Source organism: Thunnus maccoyii, chromosome 2, assembly GCF_910596095.1.
Source record: "Thunnus maccoyii chromosome 2, fThuMac1.1, whole genome shotgun sequence".
Lineage (NCBI taxonomy): Eukaryota > Metazoa > Chordata > Actinopteri > Scombriformes > Scombridae > Thunnus > Thunnus maccoyii.
Window position 1 is genome coordinate 31,011,946 of NC_056534.1, and position 12,736 is coordinate 31,024,681.

The following is a 12,736-nucleotide window of genomic DNA, read 5'->3' on the forward strand; positions in this document are numbered from 1 at the left end:
CAAGCCTGTGTGATGGTTATACAAAAAGCTATCTAGCTGACACTTAATGACAGAACATTTTTATGGTGCTGCCTATTATTTGATATAAACTAATAATAGACACCTGTTGGGGAAATGCCTTGGTTTTCGTAACAAAAAGCATGTTTTTTGACAGATTGGCAGGTGGCATTTCAGGCTCGGGTACCAAAGCCAGAGCCTCCATGTCTCTGTTCCGCAACTCCAACTTCACAGAGACTTATCCAGCAGGTCAGGTCGTCCTGCCAGTGGGCTCACCATTGTACGTGGGGGTCTCTGTGGACGAGAGAGATCCAAGCTTTGCAGCTGTTCTGGAGGACTGCTACGCTACTCATTCATCAAACCCCGATGATTCTGTGCGATACTCTCTCATCCAGAACAAGTATGTGTCCCTCAGCAGATGCTTTGTGGAGTATAGTGGAAATGGGGAAAAAGTTAAATGTACGGCGATGTGAAATGGAACTGATGACCCGTTTCATCCTCTCTGCCAGGTGTCCCACTGACTGCAGACAGGTGTCAGTGGTTGAGAGCGGCTCATCCTCCAAGGCTCGTTTCTCTGCCCTGTTCTTCCTGCTCCAGGGTGAATACCGAGACGTTTTCCTTCACTGCAGCCTCAGCCTGTGTGACCAGAGGGGCTCCTCCTGTGTTCCAGTGAGTCACACATGTCCCTTTATCAATAGCATTGTCAATCCATAATTAGTGTTGCTTAAACACTGTGTTTTAATGGTATCTTTTATTTTTTCCATCCTTTCCCACCACCCAGCCTTGCACAAGGAGGACACATCGCTCCGTTTCAAACTCTGCTCCTATGAAGCCACTGACTATTGGACCAATCATTTGTGAGTATGAATTACAATCTGATCTCAGGGCGGCTGATGTCTCGACACAATAAACTATATGGAGTAATGACATGTTTTTCCCTTTTGTCTTTGTCTTTAGGGGACAAGTCACCGGAGTAAGCTGGTTACAGTAACAATGCACGGATGTGTTGTACTGTGATATTTTTTTTTTTTAAGATTTTTTTTTATTCACAGAGACATAAAATTGTAAAAACTGGTTACACTGAATAATTAAATCTCACCATACTATTGTATTATTCTTAAATTCTATAAACTGTAAGAATCATAATAAAAATGAAGGTACCAAAACTTTTCTGCTACTCTGTGCTTATTTTCAGTACAGCCTTATCTGTGAAACATCATAATGTGACAATTGTGGGGAAAACAAATATTAAGAGCAAAACTTTTGCATCAATAGTGATTTGATTCTATTCATTTTTTGTCATCTTTAAGGGTTATTTATAATGATCTTGTTCTTTCCATCAAACAACTATGATGTGTGATTATTAACACTTTCCTTTTTAAAAAGTTCTTTTGCATTTGTTTACAATTCATTTCCTCTGTTACATTTTTTCTAAACAATAGCATGGACTCTTCTTTAGATCCAGTAACAGATTTTCCATATTATAGAGTCAACTGTCACCTTTTTTTAAACAAAACCTTGATGGTGGATTATGCAACAGTTGAAAAAGAAAACGTAAAACCAAATCGCAACCATGATGCATGACTTTGGTCCAGATTGAAATTTCTCAACAACTGCTGGATGAATTGCCATTAAATCTGGTACAGATATCCACAGTGTCGATGGGATGAAGATTAACTTTGGTGACCCAAAGTTGTTTAATGACAACTTTCTAAGCGACCTTTGAGAGTACTGGCAGTATACTTATCAGTCTGTAGTTACTGGTTTCAAGACAGTCTCCAGATTTAAAAATAAGCGTGACAATGGCACATTTCCAGTCATCAGGAAAGGAACTGTGTTTAAAAGACAAGTTAAATTAGCAATAGGGGGAGTTAAAATATGTTTGTGTGTGTGAACATGGTATCAATGTGGAAAGCATCTCTACTTTTGGAGCTTTTCCAGGAGCTGATGATTTTGTTTACTTGTAACTCATTAGACTCTACCAGCTTGAAAACTTGGCCCGTAGCATCTATAGGAACAATATCCAGATTCCTTTTTTTTCCCTAACTCATATATAGACTCAAGAAAGAAATTATTAGAGACAGAAGCAACAGTAAGATGATCTTCAATTAACTTTCCCTGTACTTTGAGTTTAAAATCTCCTAAAAATTTTGGGTCCCTCCTTGTGATATTATCAATGTTTTTTCCAGATCAATTTACTGTTGCCTTTTGCCTCATTCAAAATATTGAGGTAAAAACAAGATTTAGCTTCTCTTATCTCTTGGATAAATTTGTTCCTTAAACCTTTATAAATCAGTATGTCAGTGCAGCTATAGTTGAATGCCCTGAATTCAGGCACTTCAGACCTGCAATTCATAAATATATGAAAAGTTTAATTTCTCACATGACATGACTTTATTGAACTCAAGATTGATATTGAATTCTTCACTCACCAGCATACAGGTTTGGGGCTGCAACAAACTGTTTTCATCATAGATTAATCTGCCAAGTATTTTCTTGATTAATCACTTAATCATTTTGTCTATGAAATGTCACATAATAAGAGAAAATGCCCATCAGAGCTTTCCAAGATTACATCTTCAAATTGTGCTCCACTCTGTGCAGAGGCAGTGCAGAGCTTCAGGGCTCTGCCTTTTGACTCCAGCATGTCAGAGAGAGCAGAGACGAGGCATAACATGAGTAAGAGAAAAGCGCTCTAAAGAGAGAAAAGTAGACAGCGAAAACAGAGCTTTTAATCAACAATGGACACTCTTACTCTGTGTCTAGAAAGAAAGCATAGGGTTAGCAGCACGTTTAGCAGATCAACAGCAAGTGAATACACAGAAGGTGTTCAGGTATATTGTTGAGCGTAGGTCACCTGCGATTTGGAAGTGCTCAGAGCCCAATACACAATAACTGTAGTTACGTGCTAAACTGAGAAAATACTTCCATGGGCAGTTCAAAACCAGTTTGTCTCATATGTTCCAAGACCATGGCAATTGTGAAGTGCCACTACAGACTAAAAGCCCAATATGATCGATCCACTTTATTTTAGGATGCACATTATTTTATTTTTAAATGCAGCCCTTATTTTACTTGAAATCAGAGAACATTCTGTGTTTACTAGGGATGTGCAGAGAGCTCAGTATTTGTATTTGTATCTGTATTTGTTGGAGCAGCAAAATTATTTATATTTGTATTTGTATTTGAATAAAAGTGGAAAGAGGCTTAAAAATCCTGTGTTTTTTTATTATGCTTTTAATTTTAGAAAATTAAAGTGTTACAATAAGTGTTCATAAATAAACTACCTTGCGAAGGAGGTCCCCACACCGCGTCTCAAACTGGAGTCTCCCAGATCATAGATGACTGCGCTGACTACTGAGCTAAAACTTTACTCATCACCTCATTGCAGACAGATCTCTACCTATTTATACACCCATAACACAGAGACAGCACAGTGTGTAATGTATAAAGAGGAACTTCAAAGGCAATTATTGCTTTGCACTTTTCATTTATTGCCTATTTTTTACAACCTAACTTTGTGCAAAGGAGAAAGGGGACAACAGGTTATGGAGAGTCCCTTGGAAGCGCTTTGTGTGTGTAAGTAGCTCAGCTTTATCTCTGGGGAACACCCCCAACACCGGGAGTAATGTCCAAATTAGGAAATGTACGTCATGTAGCAGGTGGATGTGACTCCACTCATTGAGACCTGCTTATAGATGTAACAGTGGAGGAGAGGAGAGAGACTGAGATAGCAATGTAACTGACCTGCACGCTGGTATTTGACATGGGTTTTTTTTTCTTCCCGAAAACAAATAATTTTTAAAATATTTGTATGGAACAAATATCATAAAAAAACAAACAAAAACAAAATACTATTTGTGCTTTGCCCAATAATGTTTTGTATTTGGGCACACCACTAGTATTTACTATTAGAGTACTTAGCGTGTTATTTATAACATCTATGTATAATAGAATGTCAGTTTCTTTCATTTTGTTGGTGTATATACTCATTCACACCTCACATCAACTGTATTCATTTTTCTATGCGTTGAAGTAGCAGCCAGAGGCAAAGCAATCAGCCCATTCTGAACAGACACATTTTAAAAGGGCACTGCACAAGTTTTAAATTAAATGAAACACAGAAAATCAGCCAATCCTGACACTGGAGAGGCTGGAACAAGCAAATGTTTGCATAAAATGACTCAAATGATTAATGATAAAATAAATTGCATTCTGTTGGTCAAATAATTCATTACCTCACTAATTGTTTTGGTTCCAATAAGGCTGATAGTTCTATGCCTATTTATTGTGCTCTACTATGATTTGTTCTCTACTGTACTTTATTTTTGACATAGAAGCTTGTCCACCTTGTGAAGCCAAAGGCAAATTTGAATAAGTTTGAATTATGCTTTTGTTTGAAATAGAGCTGAAACAATAAGTTGATTAATAGATAATTAATCAATTAATTCTTCTCAAATGTGAGAATTAGGTGTTTTTCTTGTCTTACATTAGTATAGTAAACTTAATCTCTTTGAGCTTTGGACTGTTGGACAGACAAAATGAAGGAATATGAAGACGTCACCTCAGGCTCCAGGAAATTGTGATGGGCATTTGTGATGTATTTTACAGACCAAACAATGAAAGAATTGAAAAAAGGCAGATAAATCAATTATTAGTTCCGGTCCTTGATTATGATTTTGATTTACTGGGTGGACTAAGCCTGGATGAGTGGTGGAAAGAGACAGATAGGATGATGAACCCTATGGTGTCTGTTGAAAATACTGAGTTTATCACTAGCAACAATGTTTTCGTTGGACTAGTGAAAAAACCTTGCTGAGAAGGACACAACAAAACATCCCACCACCAAGCATTAACAGAGGCAGACTCTCAGAAAATCAAGCACTCTCAGGTACTGAATTCAAACACACCTGAGGGTGTTGTCAGCAAAGTCTGGTTTGATGTGCATTTGCATATGGGACACAGAGCTACAGAGGGCAACTGCCAACTGAAGCCCAAATCATTTATCATCTGCCAGGACGAAAATGGTCAGAAATATGCAGCACTGTCATTCAACGAATGCACAAAAAACCACAAAGATGCTGGCAAAAGAAACAAAGAGAGCCTGCAGGGATTTATGTTTGAGCAGCCAGTAAACTGTGTCCTGTCTCTTCGTTGGAAAAATACCTCTCATTGATGCCGCCCAATCCACCGGTCTCTTATCTCCATCCAAAGCAGACCAACTTACCCCGATCCAACAGATGGTCACATATAACTCCTATTTTAATCTCACTGCACTGACTTCCAGTTCATTTTAGAATTCATTTTAAAATTTTGGTGCTCACTTATAGAGCCCTACATGGCCAGGCTCCACAGTATATTATGGACCTTCTACACCCCTACACCACAAACCAAGCTCTTAGGTCCTCCACCCAGGGATTTCTAAATCTACCTTGTACACATTTTAAGACTCAGGGAGATTGTGCATTCCAGTTGGCAGCCCCCAAGCTCTGGCATAGTCTCCCAATAGGCTTAAGGTCCATGGATACTGTGGACTTTTTTAAAAAGCAGCTAAAAACCCATCTGCTCAGACAGGCATTTGGATAGTGTGTGGTATTTTATATTTTAATTTGTCTATTTTGTCCGCTCTCCTTGTATATTTTATCTGGTGTCTTTGTTTTTATTTTTTTGATTGTATTTGATTTTATTTTCTTTGACTGTGAAGCACTTTGTGACTGGTGTCTGTGAAAAGTGCTATATAAATAAACTTTGCTTGCTTGCTTATTGTATGTCTAAGAAAACATACAGTGAAGCTACTTTGTTAGACACGCTTGTTCTGAAGAACAAAAAAAGAAAACAGGTTGTCAGTCGTGCCCAAATGTTTCAGCACTGAGAACAGCACACAGCACTCTACATGCATCGATTGATGGATGATAGACAGCAACAGGCCAGGTGCGCTGTCTCAGTACTATGTCTTGCTTACAAGGGAATAACAATAAACATAACATAGACACGGCGGTCTACAACACTGTACAAGGGCTATTCAAGCATAAAATAGACACAGCAGTTATTGTCCCTACTCAGCATGTAGTTTAGTGTAGTCCATTTGTGTATTCCACCATCCTCCATAGAACAAAATAATCCAAACAGGTTAACGAACTTTGTTCATATCACTGTCCCTTTTTTAAAACTTCATTCTCCACTCCTTTATGGTGGCAAACCTGCCATTCACTTTGTCTTTGTCAATGTTTATGTCCCGCTACAGCAAAATGAGGTTGGACAGTCTGGCTGTTAGGCTAGTAGTGCTAGCAGTAACATTAGCTTGATTATCCGTCCCTCTCGCGCCTTGCATTTTAATGCACCCAATTCATACTTTCTCTCCACTTTATCTCCTAGCTAGATTAAAAAAAAACATATCACCTTGATCGTTAACTTGATAGTGTGTGACAACATTCACGCATTCACGAATACACAGGCTAGAGCTTTTAAAACTCCCAGTAGCCAAATAGAGTGGTAGGGGCCTGATAAAGGGGGTACTAAGGGGGTGGAAACAACAACAATACAAACAGGCCCAAGTGCCCCTGCTGGTGCTGTTTGCTGCATAAAACGAGTAACTGACATGCTAGATGGTTTGTTACACAGAACCATCTGAGAAGTTGTCCATGGAAACTGTTTGGAAAAGAGCAGGCACTTCCAAAAAATACTTATTCTTATTCTTATACAGTTGATTGGTTCATTGGATGAACCATCTGTCTATCACCGTCTTACCTTGTGAGGCAGCTGGATTTGCGGCACTGATTGGTGACACAAGCACATAACTTGAAGCCTGACAAGATGGATTCTCACATGATCTTATGAATCCCGCTGCCTCGCAAGGTAATAAAATGAGAACCCCTTGGCAGTGGTGGGGGCTCGTCTCTGCTCTGCAGAAGACACACTCTTAGTCTGACTTTTATTTTTTGCCAAAATGAATACTGTATGTGTTGCCTGTGTTTTTTGTCCTTTTCCTCTCCTGTCTATTGCTCTGCCCAGGTCATCTATACTTAGGGTGCTTTTCATTATGCTAATGTATCTCCTCGCTTCCCTCACTCATGTCTCTTCCTCACGCCTTAGCTCCTCCCAGCAAGGATGAGAGAGAGATGCGAGTAAGAGACACGAGGACAGAGGAATTTATTTTATCAAACGGGATGCTCTCGCTCACTCCAGCGTCATTTTGAGGAGATGAAAAGTAGTAGTAGCACACCACCCTAAATGTCAAATATGAATAAGTCAGCAATAGAAATTACTAAGTAAGTAAGCAGTTAAAACTCTAAAGTTTGCATTTAAAATTCATGTACAATTATTGAACACTTTACACTGTTACTTAATAATTTCTACATATTGATAGCTGGAAGGAAAACACCTGATAACTGCTCCAATTTATCATTTGATTATAGATCTATAGCAGCTTCTGGCTGTCACAGAATAAGACACAAATAGACAATTTAAATCTATGTATTACTGAAAGCACAGAACCAACATAAAGGAACAATAGATACAGCTGTAGCCTGCAGAATATGTTATAAAACGTAAATAAAATGTTGCTTATTTAGTTTGTGAAAGTCTGACGTGCTTTTCAGGCTCAGGATTATTTTATAGGAGACACACAGATGTGCAGCATCATATTTTCCTGATAGAGCTGAGACACATTGAAACGGAGAAGAAGAAAGGATAAGCCTTTTGGCTCATGAAGAAAAATAGTGTTTTTTTGTGGAGTGTTTTTATGATTGATTCATGATTCAGTAATCTTTATTTTTATAAATAAATAAACTATGAGAAGCTGCTGTTGGTGCTTTCATTCCTTCTCCACAAGTATTTTCCTGATCTGCTGTATTACAATAACAGCCCGACTGTTTACTGTCCCATCAGATCAGCTGACCAATCAATACACACTTTGGATCAAAGGAGTGTTGCCATCTGTTAAAACATTTCTGTGTAGGATACACCTGTGTTTCCTTCCTCTCTCCTCTCTCCTCTCTCCTCGCCTCCTCCAGGTGCATTTAAGGGATTGGAAGATCCTCCACGATGGCGGAGGGAGATCGGTTTCCAGGTCATGGAGGAGAGAGGACATGAGGAAGCACAGAATTAGCATAATGAAAGGCACCCTGAATCAGTCCACAATGAGGTGCACCTGGCCAGGGAGGAAAGGTTGATTCTCCAGGTTCCTGTTGCAGAGAGAGAGGCTTTTTGTTTGTGGACTGCTGATCTTGCCTCTCAAACTGGGATTTTATGTTATTTAGTTTTTCTGTTGTATTTTGATTGTTTATAGTCGTCATGTAGTATCATGGTTGCTTTGAATGTTTTGTTAATAAATCCCATGGTTTGGGTATTTTATAAGGTGTTGGGGTTTTACTTTGAGTAAATAGTGGATTGCTGTTCGCCCCCCTAGGGCGGATCAAGAGTGGGGCGTAACAGATGGGAGCTCGTCCAGGAGCTGAGCATACATGAGGTGAAGTAAAGGTGTTTGTGTGTAGTGATTATCTCTTTTGTTAGATCATTTTTCATTGTTGCTGCTTGTTTACTTGTGCTTTTGACTGGGTAACTGCTTCAGTAGCTTGGAGTTTCAGTTTTAAGCACCCTGACGCCACCAGGCAGGTTTGAAGAGCTTGCTACTTTGTTGTTTTACCTTTGTTATTTTTTGGTGGTAATCCTGACTGGGGTGGACTGTAGCCACTGTGGATCACACATCCAGTATTGAAGGTCTAAAAGCAGGATATGCTGTTGTTCAACTTCTTTTTGATAACACTATGGTAACCAGAAAAGCAGAACAACGTGTACAACCATGCCCCGCACAGTTAGCGGAACTAATAGCCTTGACTGAAGCATGCATATCGGCTAAAACTAATACTGTAAACATATGCACTGACTCTGCATATGCTCATAGCCAGATACTTTTAGTGCCGTCTTGCAATACTCGGGCCAAATATTCAACTTTGGACTGACAGTACTGCAACTTCTGTTGAGAGGCCTGATGCCCTCCTTTGGCCAATTCCTGCAGTACTGTTATGGAGTCTTTGTGACACTGCTCCTGTGAATCTGAACAGATGATCAGATCATACTGAATTACAGTGCTACTAACTTTGTGTTTTAGTGCATGTAAATCTTCTTTCAGCACTTTATTAAACACATGTGGTGAATGTTTAAACCCCTGTGGCATTCATGTGTACATTTACTGCTGCCCTCATTAGGTGAAAGCAAACAGGACCTGAGATCTAGAGCTCAGAGGTACACTGAAAAATGCAGAGCAGAGATCAATGACAGTGTAATATTTACAAGTTGGTGGCACATTTGTCAAGACTGTGTGGATTTGGCACATCTGCATCATAGTCTTGCACTACTTCGTTTACGGCTCGTAAATCATGTACCAGCTGGTACTTGGATTTATATGCTTTCAACACTGGAAATATTGGAGTACAATTTTTAGACAACTTTTAAGATCCTGAACTCTACCTATTGACTCTCTAAGTGGGCCAGGTCAATATGCTTTTGCCTGATCTTTAGACATCCGCTGTTGATCTAGTCTATACATGCATTCATTCTCGTAGCAACCTATGTTTACATCTATGGAATAAATTTGATATCCTGGTTCAGGAGGTACACACCTTTCTAGTTCGGTTGTTTTACCTAATGGCCATTGTCCAGAAGGAGTCTGGATTGCTATGGTCCACTTCCCTTGGCTATCATCTCTATACAGCATCCCCTTGAGTCTGCAAACATTGTTAGTATGTTGATATGGCATTATTGTTACAACTGCTGCTAGTAGACAATTTTCCATTTCATGAGTGACTGTAAGATTGCTTGACTTAAATGGATGATAGTCTGGTTTTAAACTATATAATTCTTCTTGTTAGCATTGATTAGTTGGCCTAGTTCTACCCTGCTCTATCTTATAAAGTACAGTGGTCACAAATTCCCATTGCAAAGAATCAGCAACATTTATCCAATTACCTTGATCCACTATTTTAGAACATAGTTCTTTTGTGCACGCTATATTAAAGGATAAATCAATGCTCATGGAATATTCTGATTTGAAGGCTCCAATCATGGCTATGGCTTCCAATATGTAATAGGGAAATTGTCAGATCACAACTTCCCATTTAGTGTACGTTTTTTTGCATTACTTCTGTATGTGCACGGACTTCCCAAATGGTTAGTTCTGTGTTTATTATTTGTTTTGATTGTGCTCATGCAGCTAATACACAATTCTCCATTATTTCTTGTAGAGGTAATTTGAATAATTGAGGCGGAGAGACATTCTTTCTCCATTCTATATTAATGGGCTGAGAGTGTTGTCCTAAGTTTATTTTCAGTGTTCTCGAGATCTTTATTATCAATAACTCTCCTAAATTTTTGTCACCTACCCCAGTCACAATTTGTTTTTGTACATGATCCATTTGTGCTTGACACATATTTTTCCAACAAGAGACACATTTGACAAAAAGACTGTTTATTGAAGGTGAATGACAGTATTCAGAAACAGAATTCAGGCTTACCCTCCAGTTGGTTCTATCCAGCTGTACTTTCATAACATCTGAATCTGTTAAAAGTATTAGTGAATTTACACACGTTATGACACTTTTGTTCAGGTATGTCAAAACTGAGGATAGTTGAACCACATCTAAGAATTTGTTCATTCAGATCTTCATCAAAAGTCAAAGAATCATATATATATATAACAATAGGGAAGTCAGTTCAACATTTAGCAATCCTATTGGTCTCTGTAAGATATTTATTCTTTCTATAAGTCTACCAGAAATACTTCCTATCTTCAAAGGAGACTCCTGTACAGTGCACATATCTTCAAGGCAGATCAATGTGGTATAAATACAGGCAGCTTAAGGATCAATATGGCAAACATTCTCTGAGATTACAACCCAATGTTGACATAATCCTGTTTCTAATCCTATATTTGAGTTAAAGTAGGAATTGCTCCTGCTACAACTGAGGCTATACATGACATATTTGGTGAGATGGTGATGTGGCTGCTAACATTAATTTTGCTGCTGTATTGCTCCCCTCCACCCTTCGGGTCCCCCAACACCTTACCAACTACCATGGTCGAGGTTGGTGAAATTGACGGTTGGGAATTCAGCTGTGAGATCGCCATGGTCAGGGTCTGAGAAGTTGGAAGTTGTGGTGGGTTGGTTGGGTCAGGTTTTGTGGGTGGTCCTGGTTTTGTAGGTTGGTCAGTAGTTGAGCTGATGAAGGTGGTGCCATATACAGTGCACATGTTGCCAGAACCAGGACCATTATCTGTTGGAGCCCCTGAGTCTGATTCATCCTTACACTCGGGCGCTCTTTCCAATGTGCCCCCTTGAGGCTCCTCATCTCTCATGCTCTCCTCCATTCCATTGGTAGCTCCTTCAGTTGGCTCACCTCCTCCAGGAGGGGCTTTGGTGCAGTGGTTAAGGTGATACCACGTAGGTGAACCTTTCACCTGGACCGTTGTGCCTGTGGATTGGACCACCTCTAATGATCCTTCTCATTGAGGCCCGTTCCAGCATTTTTGTGTTTCTGTCTGTGTCAGAAAAATAAAATCAAAACTAAAATTTGTCGCTCTGTACTGCTGTTTTTCCTTTATTAGGGCTCAAGCACCTAGCGGTTCGCTCACGCTCTCCATTCAAATATATGAGTATTTTTCTGTGTCCAGCCGCAGTTACTTATTGTCTCTCCACACCTGGCAATACACATTTCAATCAAACTTTGACCAGGTCATGCGGGTTAATAGTCTTTACTTTTGTAAAAATAAACTTGATGAAAATTAGGAAATCAATTTGTTTTACACACAAACTCAAAAGTTTTCAAATTATTAATTGAAATTACAGTGAAAGGGCCCAAAACTTGCATAATTTTGATGCCACAGGTGTGAGCAAGACAGACATGTCTCACCCTGCAGAAAATTCTCATCCTCATACCGTTGAGTTTTGATGTTTTGCCATGACACAGGAACTTGCTATAAGTTTATTGTACATGCTCCAATCTGCACCAAACTTAACATGTTTTTAAAGTCAGACCTGTCAGCCCAGGTCTGACAACATCTACATGCTTGTGACAGAAGCCGTTGGACTGCACTGCACTCCGACGTGCGCAAGGGTGTGAAGGCCCATTCAACACTGCTTGCAGTTTTAATTATTGCTATTTTGTGTGGAAGCATCATACCCTCCATGAGTGCTATGACTTGATCACGGTGTTGAATTGGTGAGCCATCTGTCTTTTTGAACCCTCTTGCTTTCCAAGTTGCTCCATAAAGGTGGCAAACGCTATGAGCATATACAGAGTCAGTGCATATGTTTACAGTGTTACTTTTAGCCAATTTGCATGCTTCAGTCAAGGCTATTAGTTCCGCCAACTGTACGGTGCATAGTTGTATACATTGTTCTGCTTTTCTGGTTGCCATAGTGTTATCAAAATTAAGTTGAACAACAGCATATCCTGTTTTAGACCTTCAATACCTCAATAACAGGACCCATCAACAAAGAATGTGAGTTGAGCTAATGGACTTGGGCTAGCACTTAGGTCAGATCTCATTTTAACAAAAGCTTTCACTCCTGCCTCACAGTCATGAGGTTCCCCTTCATGGGGTAGAGGTACCAAATCTGCGGGGTTAGCTGTGGTACAAGATTTGACAGTTACATCTGGATATTGCAAAACTCTGGTATATGTTTGCAGTCTTTGATTAGTTAACACAAATTTGCACTTTTTCATTAAATTTGCAAGTTTG

The 12,736-nt window shown here is 39.4% G+C and overlaps 1 protein-coding gene across 1 annotated transcript in view; it reads left to right on the forward strand.

The window, feature by feature from the left end:
• LOC121905209 overlaps positions 1 to 12,736 on the forward strand; it is a 76,009-nt gene that overhangs the window by 26,333 nt on the left and 36,940 nt on the right. The window contains exons 16-17 of the mRNA XM_042423294.1: positions 5,328 to 5,351; positions 8,607 to 8,631. Coding sequence (XP_042279228.1) covers positions 5,328 to 5,351; positions 8,607 to 8,631 — 49 coding nt within the window. The remainder of the gene's footprint in view (positions 1 to 5,327; positions 5,352 to 8,606; positions 8,632 to 12,736) is intronic.